A 14,047-nucleotide genomic window follows, 5' to 3' on the forward strand; every position below is an offset into this window, starting at 1 on the left:
ACACGACCAGATATAGCTTGTGCTATAAGTAAACTGAGTCGATATACGAGCAATCCAGGCCAATCTCATTGGATGACAATGAAACGAGTTTTGGGATACTTAGAACATACCCAGAACTTTGACTTGCACTACAGTAAATTCCTTGCGGTGATTGAGGGATACTGTGATGCAAATTGGATCACCGGTTTAACTAATTCTAAGTCCACAAGTGGATATGTATTCACTATTGGTGGAGGAGCGATATCTTGGAAGTCGTCCAAACAAACATATATTGACCGCTCTACAATGGAGGCTGAATTCATAGCCTTAGATAAAGCCGGTGAAGAAGCTGAATGGCTCCGGAATTTCTTGAAAGACATTCCATTTTGGCCCAAACCGTTGGCACCAATATGCATCCTTAGTTCCTCTCAGCATTTCCATACGATTTTCTAAGTTTCTACTCCTTTGTTCTGCATTGTTTTAACTTCAAACAAAGTAACTGTAAGTGTGATTTGCAACCGAACTTTGTATTCGCTGAAACACTGGGGTTTGAAGTACCGCTACACCAGTGTGTGATTCGTTCTATCCTGGGAGGAAATAATCCATAACCTTGGGTACTGGGAGGGGATTAAATTCCTTAAGGAAACACTGTGAATTCAGTGGGCTCGAATTAATTACTGTTTCATTACGATAACTTATATTTTACAGAATTATTATTTATAAATACAATAATATTTGCGGGCCTAACATTTACATACCTATATGCATGTAGAAAAAGACAGAGATCAAACTATGAAGAAAAGTTGTGAGTTATGTCAGATTACTTTTTTTTTTTTTTTTTGGTTTGTCATTTAAACAGAAGCCTTAGGTCTTTATTGCTTGTGCAGTTGCCCTTAGTGAAAAGTGTACAAATATGTTGAATTTCAACTCAAATATTTCAAAAATAATAAGTACTGTATTACAAATAACATTAATAACTTCCTCAAGATACAAGCTACAATCTTGATTTCAACTTCCTCAACACCTTCAAGAGTTGAGACGAATAACCACTAATTGAATTGCTAATTAAAACAATTAAGATGCAGTTAAATTCAGATAAAATGGAAATCCTGTATCTGGTAGCCATTCTTTTCCTTCAATAAAATTCCCCACGGTAAATTGACTGGCCTCAGCAGAATTATTAATAACCCTGTAACCAGGCCAATTCACTCTAGCACTTGTATTAGAACCTGGTCCTCTGTTCCTATACTCTCCATAGTAAAGTGTATCCAATGCAAATGTACCATTCCATTCTAAATATCCAGCAGGCTCAATTAAACTGCCAATATGTGTTAGCATAATAACTGTCCTTGAATATTCTTTCCAGGGTCGACCAATGTAATTCTTGAACGACGATTGTACTGGAATTAAATCAGCAGCAGCAGCAATTTTGCTGTTCAAGATTGAAATTCCAGTGTTCTGATTAGGATCTTCTCTTCCTTGGGCTGTGAATATGTTCTTTTGGTTCTCGTTTGGTTTACGAGCATATAAACTGCAGTTCTGGAACACAACTGCTGCGTTACCAAAAATGAAGTCGACAGTACCATAAACGTCACAATCGCGATAAAATTGTCGAAGGGAATGGACGTAGAGAGTGTCTTGGTATGCCACAAAGCTGCATTGGTAGAAGGCTGAGAAATCCGAGCCACTTCTAACTGCCACTGCTTGGTGCTTGCTTGGTCCAGCATAGTTTTCAAATGTGATACCCTTTGCTAAAAATCCATTTCCCACCACGGCTGCAGTAAAAGTTAAAAGAGTTTTAGCTTATATATATATACCGATAAAGTAGTCACATATAACGAAGGATGGTCAGTTGAAAATCCTTAAATGAAAAATTATAGTGTATATAAAAAATCAAACTGCATACGTAAATCAAAAATTACTTTTTATGCATGTATATTAAATCTTGAACACCATTAGCGAAATTTCTGATTTCGCCACTAACGCCTTAAAAGAACTTATACAATATTAAGTCAAGAAAAATATAATTGCAAGTATTCGTCTATAAAAGGTAGAATTAGTAACCTAGTAAATAATGCAGATTTCCCCTGTAACATGTTAAGATATACGGCTAATACTTGATCCCCACCACGACTACAGTAAACGGTAAAGAGTTTAATTGTTTAACAGAAAATTTCATACACATTAGAAAAGAGAGTTTCCTTTTGATTTTTTGGGGGGAACTTTTTGGTGCTCAACAATGACAGGACGGATAAAGCAAATAGAGATAAAGAAAAGGAAATAACGAAAAAGTAGAAACGTTTTTCATACATCCAGAGGGCGACGGCCTTATTGTCTTATGCATGTAAATTGAAAATATTTTTAAATACAGTGTCTGCCAATAGCAGCTTGAATTGCATGCAAACAGAGTCTTTTCAGACATGTTCAACTAGCTAAGTGCGTTTGGAAACAAGCTTTTATGGGAGTAGCTAGCTAGGCCACAACCATCATATCTGGTGCCTTTTTTGGCAATAAGGAAGAGCAGGGACCATGAAAATCATTTCCTAGCTACCCTTCTCTGTTTGCATGCAATTCAAACAGAGAAGTAATAGGAGTACTACTTTTTCATCATATTCATTTGATCAATTAAAAGTAGGATTTCAGGGTGTCATACTATAATATAATATATAGTGGTTTAGGTTTATAAAGTGTATCATTTTCAAGATTCTCAAGCTTTAATTGTAGGAAATTTTCTCTAGGATGGCGCATTGGCATTGGAAATGATACTCAATGTCAATGCCTTATAAAATCTAAGAAGATATATATCTAAATTTTGTCCAAATAGAATAATATCTTCTTATATTTAAAAATAATTCAATTTTAAAAAAATTATTTTCCCTTTAATGAATTAATTTATTATTTTCTAAATCATAAATTTAGAAAACTTTTTAAACACTATGCAGGTTAAACACCGGTTAAATAAAACGGAACAAACGAAGAACTGTATGTCATATTGGCATCTTTTTTTCTAGCTGTGTGCGCATTTAAGTGTAGTATATTTTCCCCCAATCTAAGCCTCTGTATTGTAGCTAATTTGAACCCCACAATCACGACGGATTAATGGATAGATAATAAATAGCCGAATTTCCACGCAGAGTCACTTTAATTGCTGTACTCCAAAGTGCTCACCAGGACATCATTGTTCATTTTATGATGCTCCAAATTGGATTTTCCTATTTCTTCCCACCGACACTATCAATCAAATTACATACCCTTTATTATGCCACTTTTTTTGGGTTACATAAGGAATATATTATGCCACTTTTTCATTGGTTATACATCTTCTACTATGACTTCAATTTCTCGAAAACTTTTAGTGGTAAGTCTTACGAATACATTTCGTCAGAACTCTATGTAACAATCACTTATTATAAAAGTCAAGTTATTACGAATTAATTTTTATATTATGTTATAATATATATTATTTATAACAATACTTTATTATAGCAGCAAAAAAATACCGAAATAAATAAAACTGTTATATAAAGTTTCACTTTATCTTAATCGGTTGATTTTGAACATAGACTTTCGGTTAGACAACCTTGAGAAATGAGTGCCATTGACTTTTAAGAGAAAATAACTGGCTTAATTGAACCCGGCTTCAACTTATGATGCAAAACACCTAAGTTTTGTCTACTTGTATAACAATATAAAAGTATTTACACAATTAATAATTAAAAGCTAACAGCAACTAATCATATTAGCTATGCATGTTACACTAAATGTACACTGCTTACGGACGAAACTAAAATTAATTAAGAAAAATATCGTCGTCTAAACTATTGCAGAAAATGTACTTATGATGAGATAGTAATAAACAGTATTATGAACTATAAAGGTATAGATTATTTTTTTCCAATACATACAAAAGTAAGATTTGAAGCCTTAGATTTATATCTAGAAGTTAGAACAGGTGACACTACAGCGAACGCGTCAATATCGAGATTTCGAGCATCTGCTCCCTGGGACCCTCTGGCTTAGTCAAAATGAGAGACCACTACTTTTCTCAATTTTGTTTTCTCCAGTATTGCACTTTTATGTAAAACTGTCGTACTCTATATTGCATGACAAAGCATTGGAAGGAGTAATGTTTTTAACTTCAAAATACTCCTTACGCCCTAATGTTGGTGTTTCACTGGAGTACTAAAATAAAACTTGAATTTTATTACATTTGAATAAAAATAGGTTCCAAAGTATATTTTTGATAGATATGATTAAGTAATATATTTTCTTTAATAACTTAAAATCTTAAATAAGATTGTCACACACTTAATAAGATAGCAAAATAGAGTGATTCTGGGTTTAGAGTCTGACCATCCAAAATGGTTGCATGTATCATTTTCACGTTACTAATTAAAATATATTTAATTATATACTCTCCGTTCCGGTTTATGTGAACCTATTTTATTTTTGAGTCGTTCAAAAAAGAATGACCCCTTTCTAAATTTGAAAATAAATTAGGTTAAACTTCCAATTCTAATCTTAATGGGAAGCTTTTATAACCACACAAAAATCAAAAGAATTATAGTCATATGAATATTCTTACTTGTTTAGGACCACAAATTTCAGAAGCCTTTATTTTTTTCTTAAAATATATGTCTAGTCAAACATGTTCACATACATTGGAACGGAATGACTATTATCTTTTAGATAACATAATAATTTTAAATCTTTTACACCATCATCATAATTAAAGTTAAACTATATTCAAATTGATTGAGATGATCCATTATACTTCTAGAAGAAATACTGATATAAAGGTTATAGAGTATTTGTCTCATCTTCTAATACTTAAAAAATAAATTATGTCAGTATTTAACTAACTAAATCACCTGAAAAAGCAATCAACCAAAGCAAGCAATAGAGCAGGTGTTAAATCCAACAGAGAATTAAAGTAAAACTTGGAACTCACCGACGGTAGCAGATCGGAAAGTAGTCCATCCATCGACGACACTCCGATTACCCTTTATCAACGTCTTTCCGATCCCATCTCCGAGGAACATTATCATAGGCTTCTTTCTCACTACTTCAATATATTCAAAATACGCTCCCGCCTTAATATAAATAACAAATCTCGTTGTACTCGCATTAGGAGCTGCACTTAATGCCTCGTTAATTGTACTAAAATTACCACTACCATCTTTAGCCACCACTAAATCAATCTTGGTCTCATTAATTGGAGCTTGTAAAAGTGCTCTGTCTCTCTTCTTAAGCCATTTCGGGAACCCATTTTTTACAGCACCATACTCAGGGTAAATTTCTTGAGATTTTGAAGAAGAAAATGATGATTTCTTCATTTTCTTGAGCATTGATAGACAGTTACTTACATGGTGAGCAATTGTATGCAGATTATGCTGAACGTAACGTCTTAAATTCTTTTTACTACGCGCAAGGCCGTCAAGGCAAGTGGCCTGATTTGTCATTGCAGCACTTAGAAGAGTTTGTAAGTCATTGTAATTTTGTGAAGGAGGTTTTTTTGGGTTGAGATCAGAGAGAGTTGTTCTAAGCTCAATGATAGTGTTATCTAAGAGCTGAACACAATCTTCTAAAGCTCGTTTTTCGTAAGGTTCAAGTTGGGGGAGATCCTCACGAATGTCAGTGCAGTTTCTGGCAGAGGCTTTTACCTCAGCGACTGTGACATTTATAGTGGAAGAGATGATTTGGGATATGGATTTTTGGGCAAGATCTGGGATTAGGGAAAGAGTGGAGACGCAGAGTTTTGGGTAACGTGTGTCTTGACAATGGGAATGAGCTATTTGAATGTTCTTGTGAACGTGAATATGTGGGGTTGTGGTTAGTACTGTTTTTGAAGATGATTTTGGGTTGTTTGAGAGAGTGAAGAATGTGAGAGATACAATGGCTGAGAGAGCGAAGAGAGTGAGGAGAAGTGAAGTTTTCCGTCTGAGATTGTACATTGTGTAAAAGAGAGGGAGTTGCAGAGCAAATTAGCTAGTTTAAAATTTCGTGTAAGAAACTAAAGAAACAACTTCTCTCTTAAATAAGGATATATTGTGTGCGGAGGAAGAGGAAGATGACATGGGACATGTACAAATTTGGTCCAAGGTGCTTTTGGTTTAGAACAAAAAATTGACATGTTAGGTTTTCAAATAACACTGTTCCTGTTAAACTTCTTTCTTCTAGCTAAGGGATACCAAGAAAAAACTTTACAGCGACAGTGTAATAAATACAATTTTAAACTGTTATACTGAGTTACTTAGTATTTATTTTAAGTTATTATTGTAACTACTTTTTAAGTCATCTGATTATGTAAATAAATTTTATCGTCAATTCTACAACGTAAACTCATTCCATTGGCAATTTTTACTTACGTTTGAATGACTTTGATGGTATAAAAAATGTCACTACACATTTTTGAAAGGTTTTACTAACAGAAAACTACTCGCAATGCAAATACTTAAAAAAAGCATATTATTTTTAGAAAAGCACACACTGATTTCGAATCCAGACGCCCATATCTAGATTGCAGGAAGGTGCCGAATGTAAACGACAGTTATGAGGGTTAGCTTTTTAAATTTACTCCCTATCAAACAAATAAAATAGAATGGACAAAAATAAAGGCTTCACTTTACGTTTGCATCTCACACATTGGTGGCATAGGCACTGGACCTAAAAAAGAAAGAGACTGGTCCTAACTCATGATCCAATGGAGCCGTGCCATATTATTAGTTTGTTAGTCAAGTGTTTCTAAATAGTCGAGGACGGATCAAGAATTTTTAGAATATAAAAGGGAGAAAAAATAATATTAAATAGGAATTGATATATGTTTTTTTGTGTAAATAATTAATAAGAATTCAATTAAATTCACAATTCAACCTTTTTGGTGAATGGGACAAGCGGATAATATTAACCAATTCACGTGCCGGTATGCAGTATTTTAATTTTGTTCTTTCGTTTCGCTTGTTGGAGTTTGAACTTTGAACTGATGTCGGTGATTTTGTTTATTGATAGCTCACACATAGCAATAATAGTCATTAGATTGATAATCACGGGGATCAAAGGAGCATGCCGTTTATTTATTTTGTATTAATGGTGCTTAATTGGTGGATGATATATACAGCCAGAATCACGCGGTAGTTGGTTTACTGCGGCATGAATTTTCAGCAGGGATTTTTCTTTAGTCCGCTCCAACTATTAACTATATATGGACAATCGTTATGGACTATACGTACGAATCAAATTTAATTAGTGGTTTTATTTTTTATATGTTCTCTTCATTGAATTATTGCACTTTGGCTTTATGGATTTAAAACATAGAATTTGTTGACATTTTAATTTGTATTTTTTCACATTATCTATACTCCATATAGAATGTATATTGCATATGTTCTTGACTTTATTTAATCCCGAATGAATCGTTTTAGTCATTGTGTTTGTTCCACTATATTTGATGTTTGAGAAAAATAAGAAGCTATTTATATATATCTATACTAAAAAAATTCAATTAGTAGAGTGTTAATTAAATGAGACTTTTAAGGAAAGATAAATGATATTTTATGTTAATCTCCTGTGATTATAATTTATAGTTAAAGTATTTTAGAAATGCATATCAAATTCACACTTACCCTATAAAAGATAGTGAATCAAATTATATTCCGTAGGCATTGAGTGTTAGACAATCTGTATTAGTATAATAAATAGTGAAACAGTAAATTTTCTGAAACAGAAAATTAGCAGCAACAGAATGTCGAAATAATGAAGCTGAATCTAAAATATAATTTCGGAATAAAATCGAGCCCACTGAATACACAGTGTGCCCTTAAGAAAATTATTCCCTTCAAGTACCCGAAGTGTTGGAATATTATTCTTTCAGGATAGAACGATTTAACTCACCAGAGTGTTGGTACCAAAAACATCGGTGAAACAGCGAACCACTCGAAGGCTGTAAACCACACTGGAATTTTAATTTTGCAAAAGAAGGAGAAAAAGCTCCGAAAATTTTGTAAGGAAAGATTCTGGGATCAAGGCATATTTATAGCCATTTTCTAGCACTGTTTCAGAAAAGGTTTGCAACCTTTCAGAAACAGCCATGGCTGTTGGAACAGGTGGGAACGTTTCCCGTTTGAAATATTTCGAAAAAAAAGATTTAAAATAATTCGGGAAAGAAACGGACAGGGTCACGGATCATGGGTTATTCCGGGTTGAATTTTTGTCAATTAATTAAATTAATTAATTAAATAATTGAAAGAAATTTTGTCCCCAAAGATTAATCAATCATTCTTTGACCAAATCTGAAGCCAAAGCCGAAGCCGAGCCCGAGCCCGAGCGAGTGACGATGACGACGGCGCGATGCTTACTTTCTTTCCAACCCATTTAACACCAAAGGAAGTGCTTTCTCAATATAAAGATATTCCCTTTTCTTTCCACCACTAACGAGGGACACTTGCTCTTTCCAAAGCAAAAGGGAGCTCACTTTCCCTCCACTTATTTCCCTCCATTTTCCATTCACAAATCATTTAAATCCAACAATCCCCCACATGAATGGGGAATGGCTATAAGACAAAGGAATGCACAGTAGATTTACATGCAAGCATTAATTGCATCTGGATAAGTAGATTTTTCTTTGAACTTTCCGTAGTGAACTTATATCGGATATACTCGGTCAATCGGTAGATTTGATATCTTTGAACCGTCGAGATTTTTTGTATACCTAGATAACATAAGTCACACAATCAACCCTTAACCATCTATGGTTCTCACGGTTGTGTTTGTTTTAGCCATGAACGCCGCCTGGTTTCATGAGTGCTTAGAGAATGGGCATTTACTTTCATTCCCCTTAAAACGGCTTACACTTCACACTCACATAGGTGATTTCTAAATGTGTAATCCTATAGACACATTATCTGGTCATTTCCAGCCAGACTTAACAAATCATTAAAAAGCTTTAAGCTTTATTGACTCATCAAGAAGCCTTAATACTTTACCCTGATTTCTGAACATTGTCTTCATGACGAGAATGTATTGAGTTATTTGACAATGTTGAATCGTCAATCATAATTTTGTTTGATCTCTTTGAATCTAGCTCTTGGAATCTCCAGTCTGCTAGGTAGAGTTACCGCCATGATGACTTATCCTAGGCCTTAATCCCATTCCCTTCGATGATCTTTCAACTGCCTCTCTAGATAGGCCTTTTGTAAGTAGATCCGACATATTATCTCTTGAATTTACGTAGTCAATTGTGATAACATCACTAGAGATTAGTTGTCTAATGGTATTGTGTCTCCGCCGTATGTCCGAGATTTTCCGTTATACATAACACTCCATGCCCTGTCTATTGTCGCTTGACTATCACAATATATACATATAGGTGCCAAAGGTTTGGGCCAAAATAGAATATCTTCCAAGAAATTTTGGAGCCATTCATCTTCTTCACTAGCCTTATCTAAAGTTATGAATTCAGATTCCATTGTAGAACGGGCGATGCACGTTTGTTTGGATGATTTCCAAGACACTGCTCCACCCCCAATTGTGAAAATATATCCACTTGTGGATTTAACTTCAGAAGATCCGGTAATCCAATTTGCATCACTATATCCCTCGATCACGGAGGGATATTTGTTATAATACAGAGCATAATCTTGGGTATGTTTCAGATACCCCAAAACTCGTTTCATTGCCATCCAATGTATTTGATTGGGATTACTTGTAAACCAACTCAGTTTGCTAATAGCACATGCTATATCTGGTCGTGTACAATTTATGATATGCATCAAACTTTTCAATACTCTTGCATAGTCCAGTTGTGAGTCACTTTCACCTTCATTCTTTTGAAGTGCATAACTCACGTCAATTGTAGTTTTGGCAATCCTGAAATCCAAATACTTGAACTTGTCAAGTATTTTTTCAATGTAGTGAGACTATGATAATGCTGGACCTTGTGGAGTCTTGTGAATTCTGATTCCTAAGATCACATCAGCAACTCCAAAGTCCTTCATGTCGAATTTGCTAGCTAACATACGCTTAGTAGCTTTTATATTTGTCATATTTTTGCTCATTAACATATAAACAAACAATGACTTCATGACCTGGAGTATTTTTAATGTAAATATATTTGTTACACTCGTTGATTTTAAACCCACTTGCCAATATTGTTTGGTCAGATTTGGCATGCCATTGTTTGGGTGCTTGTTTAAGTCCATAAAGCGACTTAACAAGTTTGCACACTTTTTTTTCTTTATCCAGAACCACAAAACCCTCAGGTTTATTCCATGTAAATCTCTTCCTCCAATTCTCCATTTAAGAAAGCTATTTTAACATCCATATGATGGATTTCAAGACCATATACGGCAGCCAGTGCTACTAACACTCTAATAGATGTTATCCTCGTTACTAGCGAGTAAGTGTCAAAGTAATCAAGGCCTTCCTTTTGTCTATAACCTTTGACAATAAGTCTTGCCTTATATTTGTCAATAGTGCCATCAGCTTTCATTTTTCGTTTAAAGATCCATTTCGACCCTAAAGGCTTATTTCCTGGAGGAAGATCAACCAATTCCCATGTATGGTTATCCAAAATTGATTGAATCTCACTATTGACTGCCTCTTTCCAAAATGTTGAATCAGAAGATGACATAGCTGCTTTGAAAGTTTGAGGCTCATTTTCAAGCAAGAATGACACAAAATCTGGTCCAAAGGAAGTAAATGTTCTTTGACGTTTGCTACGCCTTAGATCCTCTTCATTTGGAGTATTTTTCTTTGGTTCTTCCCGTGTTCGTTCAGGTCTTTCACTTAACGACTCGCATTCAGTTTTATACGGATAGATACTTTCAAAGAATTTAGCATTATCTGATTCAATTACTATATTAACATGAATTTTGGGATTATGAGATTTATGAACCAAAAACGGACATGCTTTACTATTTGTAGCATATCCAATGAAAACACAATCCATAATTTTTTGTCCGATTTTTACCCTTTGGGTAAGAGTGTAAGATTTTTCTACGTTTATTGGTGGCCCAATAAGTTTAAGGCCCATAATTAATATTTAATTAATGAGTAAATCTCATCAATCCGATCGTTTACTTGATGGACGTACCGGATTAAATGAGAACCTCTATAAATTGTTCCTCTCCCCACCCATTAGGGTTACCGTATTTTATTTTCTCTCTTCCATCACTAAAGTCAGCGGTAACGAAAGCTAGGGCAAGGGGCGAGAAACCAATTTGAATTAACGCTTCCGTTTCACGATGATGGCTTACGATTCAGGTATGTTTTCTGTACGATTTTGTGTAAGATTATCATGTTCAAGATCATGGTATGCAATTAAAGTTTATGCTCACATGTGGTATCCGAGCCTGGATATTTGAACGGATAATTTTCTTGAAAGAAAGACAAGATTATGATGTATGTATAACTGTTCCGACGTGATTATCGAATTGCTTTCAATTCGCCATTATAATTTGTACTGCTTTCGAATCTGAGGCGGCTTCGATAATAAATCATTGTTTCAAGGGTTTTCGGCGTTTTATTGTGTCTTTGAATTGCCCTGTGAATGTTTACTGATAATGTTTACTTTAAGGTTTCTCTAACATCTAAAGTTGATAAGTCACTAATAAAGTATTACCAGACAGTTATTGATTGGCTAATTAAAACAAAAGGATAGCTAATGAAGTGTCTGTACTAAGAATCATGATATTGATCTTTGGGTTTTGATGCTGAAGTGTTGATATATATATATATATATATATATATATATATATATATATATCTTTCTTGTGCATTATATGATGTTATTGCTTTTAATTATGAAAAATACTTATGACTGTTACGAACCTTTAAGCAATTTGGGGTCATTTTTTTACTTTTATTTAAATAAAATAAAGGAAGGATTTATTATGAAGAACCAATATGTTGGTATGAATATTGATACTTTCCGCTACATGTTTGGAAATATTTTGTGCCATCTGAGGATTAAGTATTAAATATTCAACGTTATTCACAGAAAGTGCTTATTTTAAACAATAATTAATGTATGTGCTTAAAATTATATAGTTTGTTCGTCACCAAAGTGATCAAACTAGAATGTTTAAAGTATTCACATGCATAAATCTTGTGATATCTATTTTATGTGTGCATTTATGTTTATGTAGTTTGTTAGTCTCCAAAGTGGCCAAATTAGTATATTTATGAAAAATATGCATACATAAAATTACAGCTATCCATAAAATGATAGTTTATTCATAAAACTAACGAAATGCTTATTATTGAATAAATGGATAAACTAACTTTCACTATTGCTAGAACATAAGGATTTACCCAAAGGTGGATCAATTATTCTATGAATAGTGAGTATGATGGGGTAAATTAATATTATTTAGTCAAATATATATTGTCTGTCCAAAGATGTCATATATGTTTGGTTAAAAATATTTAATTGCCTACTAAAGATTAAATGGCATTTATATTATGATAGTGTGTCGTAGTATTTACCCAAAGGAAAATTGTGATATGCTTTAACTGTTTTGTTGAATCCATATTGATTTATGAGCATGTATTATCTATTTTGCAGCTATTCCTTTTCATTCTATTGCTTCGTCTGTTACTATGTTCAACGGATTGAACTTCTCTGAATGGCGTGAACAAGTCCAGTTCCACTTAGGTGTGATGGATCTTGACTTAGCTCTGCTGAATGATAAGCCCGATGCCATTACTAATTCGAGCAGTGCGGATGAGAAGTCTTTTCATAAATCATGGGAACGCTCTAACAGGCTAAGCCTTATGTTTATGCGAATGAATATTGCCAACAACATTAAGAGTACTATTCCACAAACAGAAAGTGCCAGGGAATACTTGAAGTTTGTGGAAGAACGTTTTCGTTCTGCAGATAAGTCTCTTGCTGGTACACTAATGGCTGAACTTACAACCATGAAGTTTGATGGGTTGCGTAGTATGCAAAACCATATCATCGAGATGGCTAACATTGCAGCAAGACTTCAGACCTTGGGGATGAAAGTGGATGATTCCTTCTTAGTTTAGTTTATTCTAAACTCATTGCCTCCTGAGTATGGACCTTTTCAAATTAACTATAATACTATTAAGGATAAGTGGAATGTTAGTAAATTATCCAGTATGCTTACTCAGGAGGATTCAAGACTTAAGAAATAAGGAGTCATTCAATTAACCTCATGGGTCAAGGAGCTGGTAAAGGACTAAAAGTGAAGCCCAACAAGTTCAAGAAGAAGAAAGCACTTGTTAAAGCTCCACATAATGCTAAGAAGGAACATAAGGCAGATACGTGTCGTTTCTGTAACAAGGAAGGACACTATCAGAAAGATTGCCTGAAACGTAAAGCTTGGTTTGAAAAGAAAGGTACAATTAGTGCTTTTGTATGCTTTGAATCAAATTTAATAGAAGTTCCTAAAAATACTTGGTGGCTTGATTCTGGTGCAACTACTCATGTATCTACTACGTTGCAGGGATTCCTTACGATCCAAACTACAAATCCAAATAAGGATTTCTTGTTCATGGGAAATCGTATGAAGGCTCCAATTGAAGGCATAGGGACTTATCATTTGATCATGGAGACTGGACGTCATCTTGATCTATTACAGACTCTTTATGTACCTTCAGTTTCTAGGAATTTGATTTCTCTTTCAAGACTTGATGTTTCTGGATTTGATTTAAAGTTTGGAAATGGATGTTTCAATTTATATAAGAATACTGTTTTTTATGGTTCTGGTTTTCTTAGTGATAATTTATATAAATTGAAACTCAATATTGGTTTTTCTGAATCCCTTCTTACTGTTCAACATAATGTTGAAATTAAACGTAGTTCACTAGATGAAAGTTCTACTTACTTGTGGTATAGACGTTTGGGTCATATATCCAAATAAAGGTTAGAAAGATTAGTAAAGAATGAGATTCTTCCGAATCTAAATTTTACTGATCTTACTATATGTTTGGATTGCATTAAGGGAAAGCAAACCAAGCATAGTAAAAAAGGTGCCACAAGAAGCACCCATCTTCTTGAAATTATACACACCGATATTTGTGGACCCTTTGATGTTCCATCTTT

General features: G+C 34.0%; 2 protein-coding genes across 2 annotated transcripts; one reads left to right on the forward strand and one right to left on the reverse strand.

The window, feature by feature from the left end:
* Window positions 1–895: 895 nt before the first annotated feature.
* Window positions 896–6,137, reverse strand: LOC104118953 (pectinesterase-like). The gene is made up of 2 exons (XM_009630342.4): window positions 4,931–6,137; window positions 896–1,754 (listed from the first exon to the last, which is right to left on the reverse strand). Exons 1-2 carry the CDS (start codon window positions 5,931–5,933, stop codon window positions 1,054–1,056), a joined length of 1,704 nt encoding a protein of 567 aa, XP_009628637.1. The 5' UTR covers window positions 5,934–6,137; the 3' UTR covers window positions 896–1,053.
* Window positions 6,138–11,222: 5,085 nt separating this feature from the next.
* On the forward strand, window positions 11,223–13,008 carry LOC104118955 (uncharacterized). The gene is made up of 2 exons (XM_009630343.1): window positions 11,223–11,238; window positions 12,542–13,008. The coding sequence occupies exons 1-2, from the start codon at window positions 11,223–11,225 to the stop codon at window positions 13,006–13,008; spliced, it is 483 nt and encodes a 160-aa protein (XP_009628638.1).
* The last annotated feature ends 1,039 nt before the right edge of the window (window positions 13,009–14,047 follow it).

Source organism: Nicotiana tomentosiformis, chromosome 1, assembly GCF_000390325.3.
Source record: "Nicotiana tomentosiformis chromosome 1, ASM39032v3, whole genome shotgun sequence".
NCBI lineage: Eukaryota > Viridiplantae > Streptophyta > Magnoliopsida > Solanales > Solanaceae > Nicotiana > Nicotiana tomentosiformis.

Bases quoted from the DNA above. Each gene is read 5' to 3' on its own strand.
- LOC104118953 (XM_009630342.4), bottom strand. From the start codon at position 5,933: ATGTACAATCTCAGACGGAAAACTTCACTTCTCCTCACTCTCTTCGCT. The intron at 1,755-4,930 runs GTGAGTTCCAAG...CTTTTACTGCAG, and splicing joins TTTCCGATCTGCTACCGTCG to CCGTGGTGGGAAATGGATTT.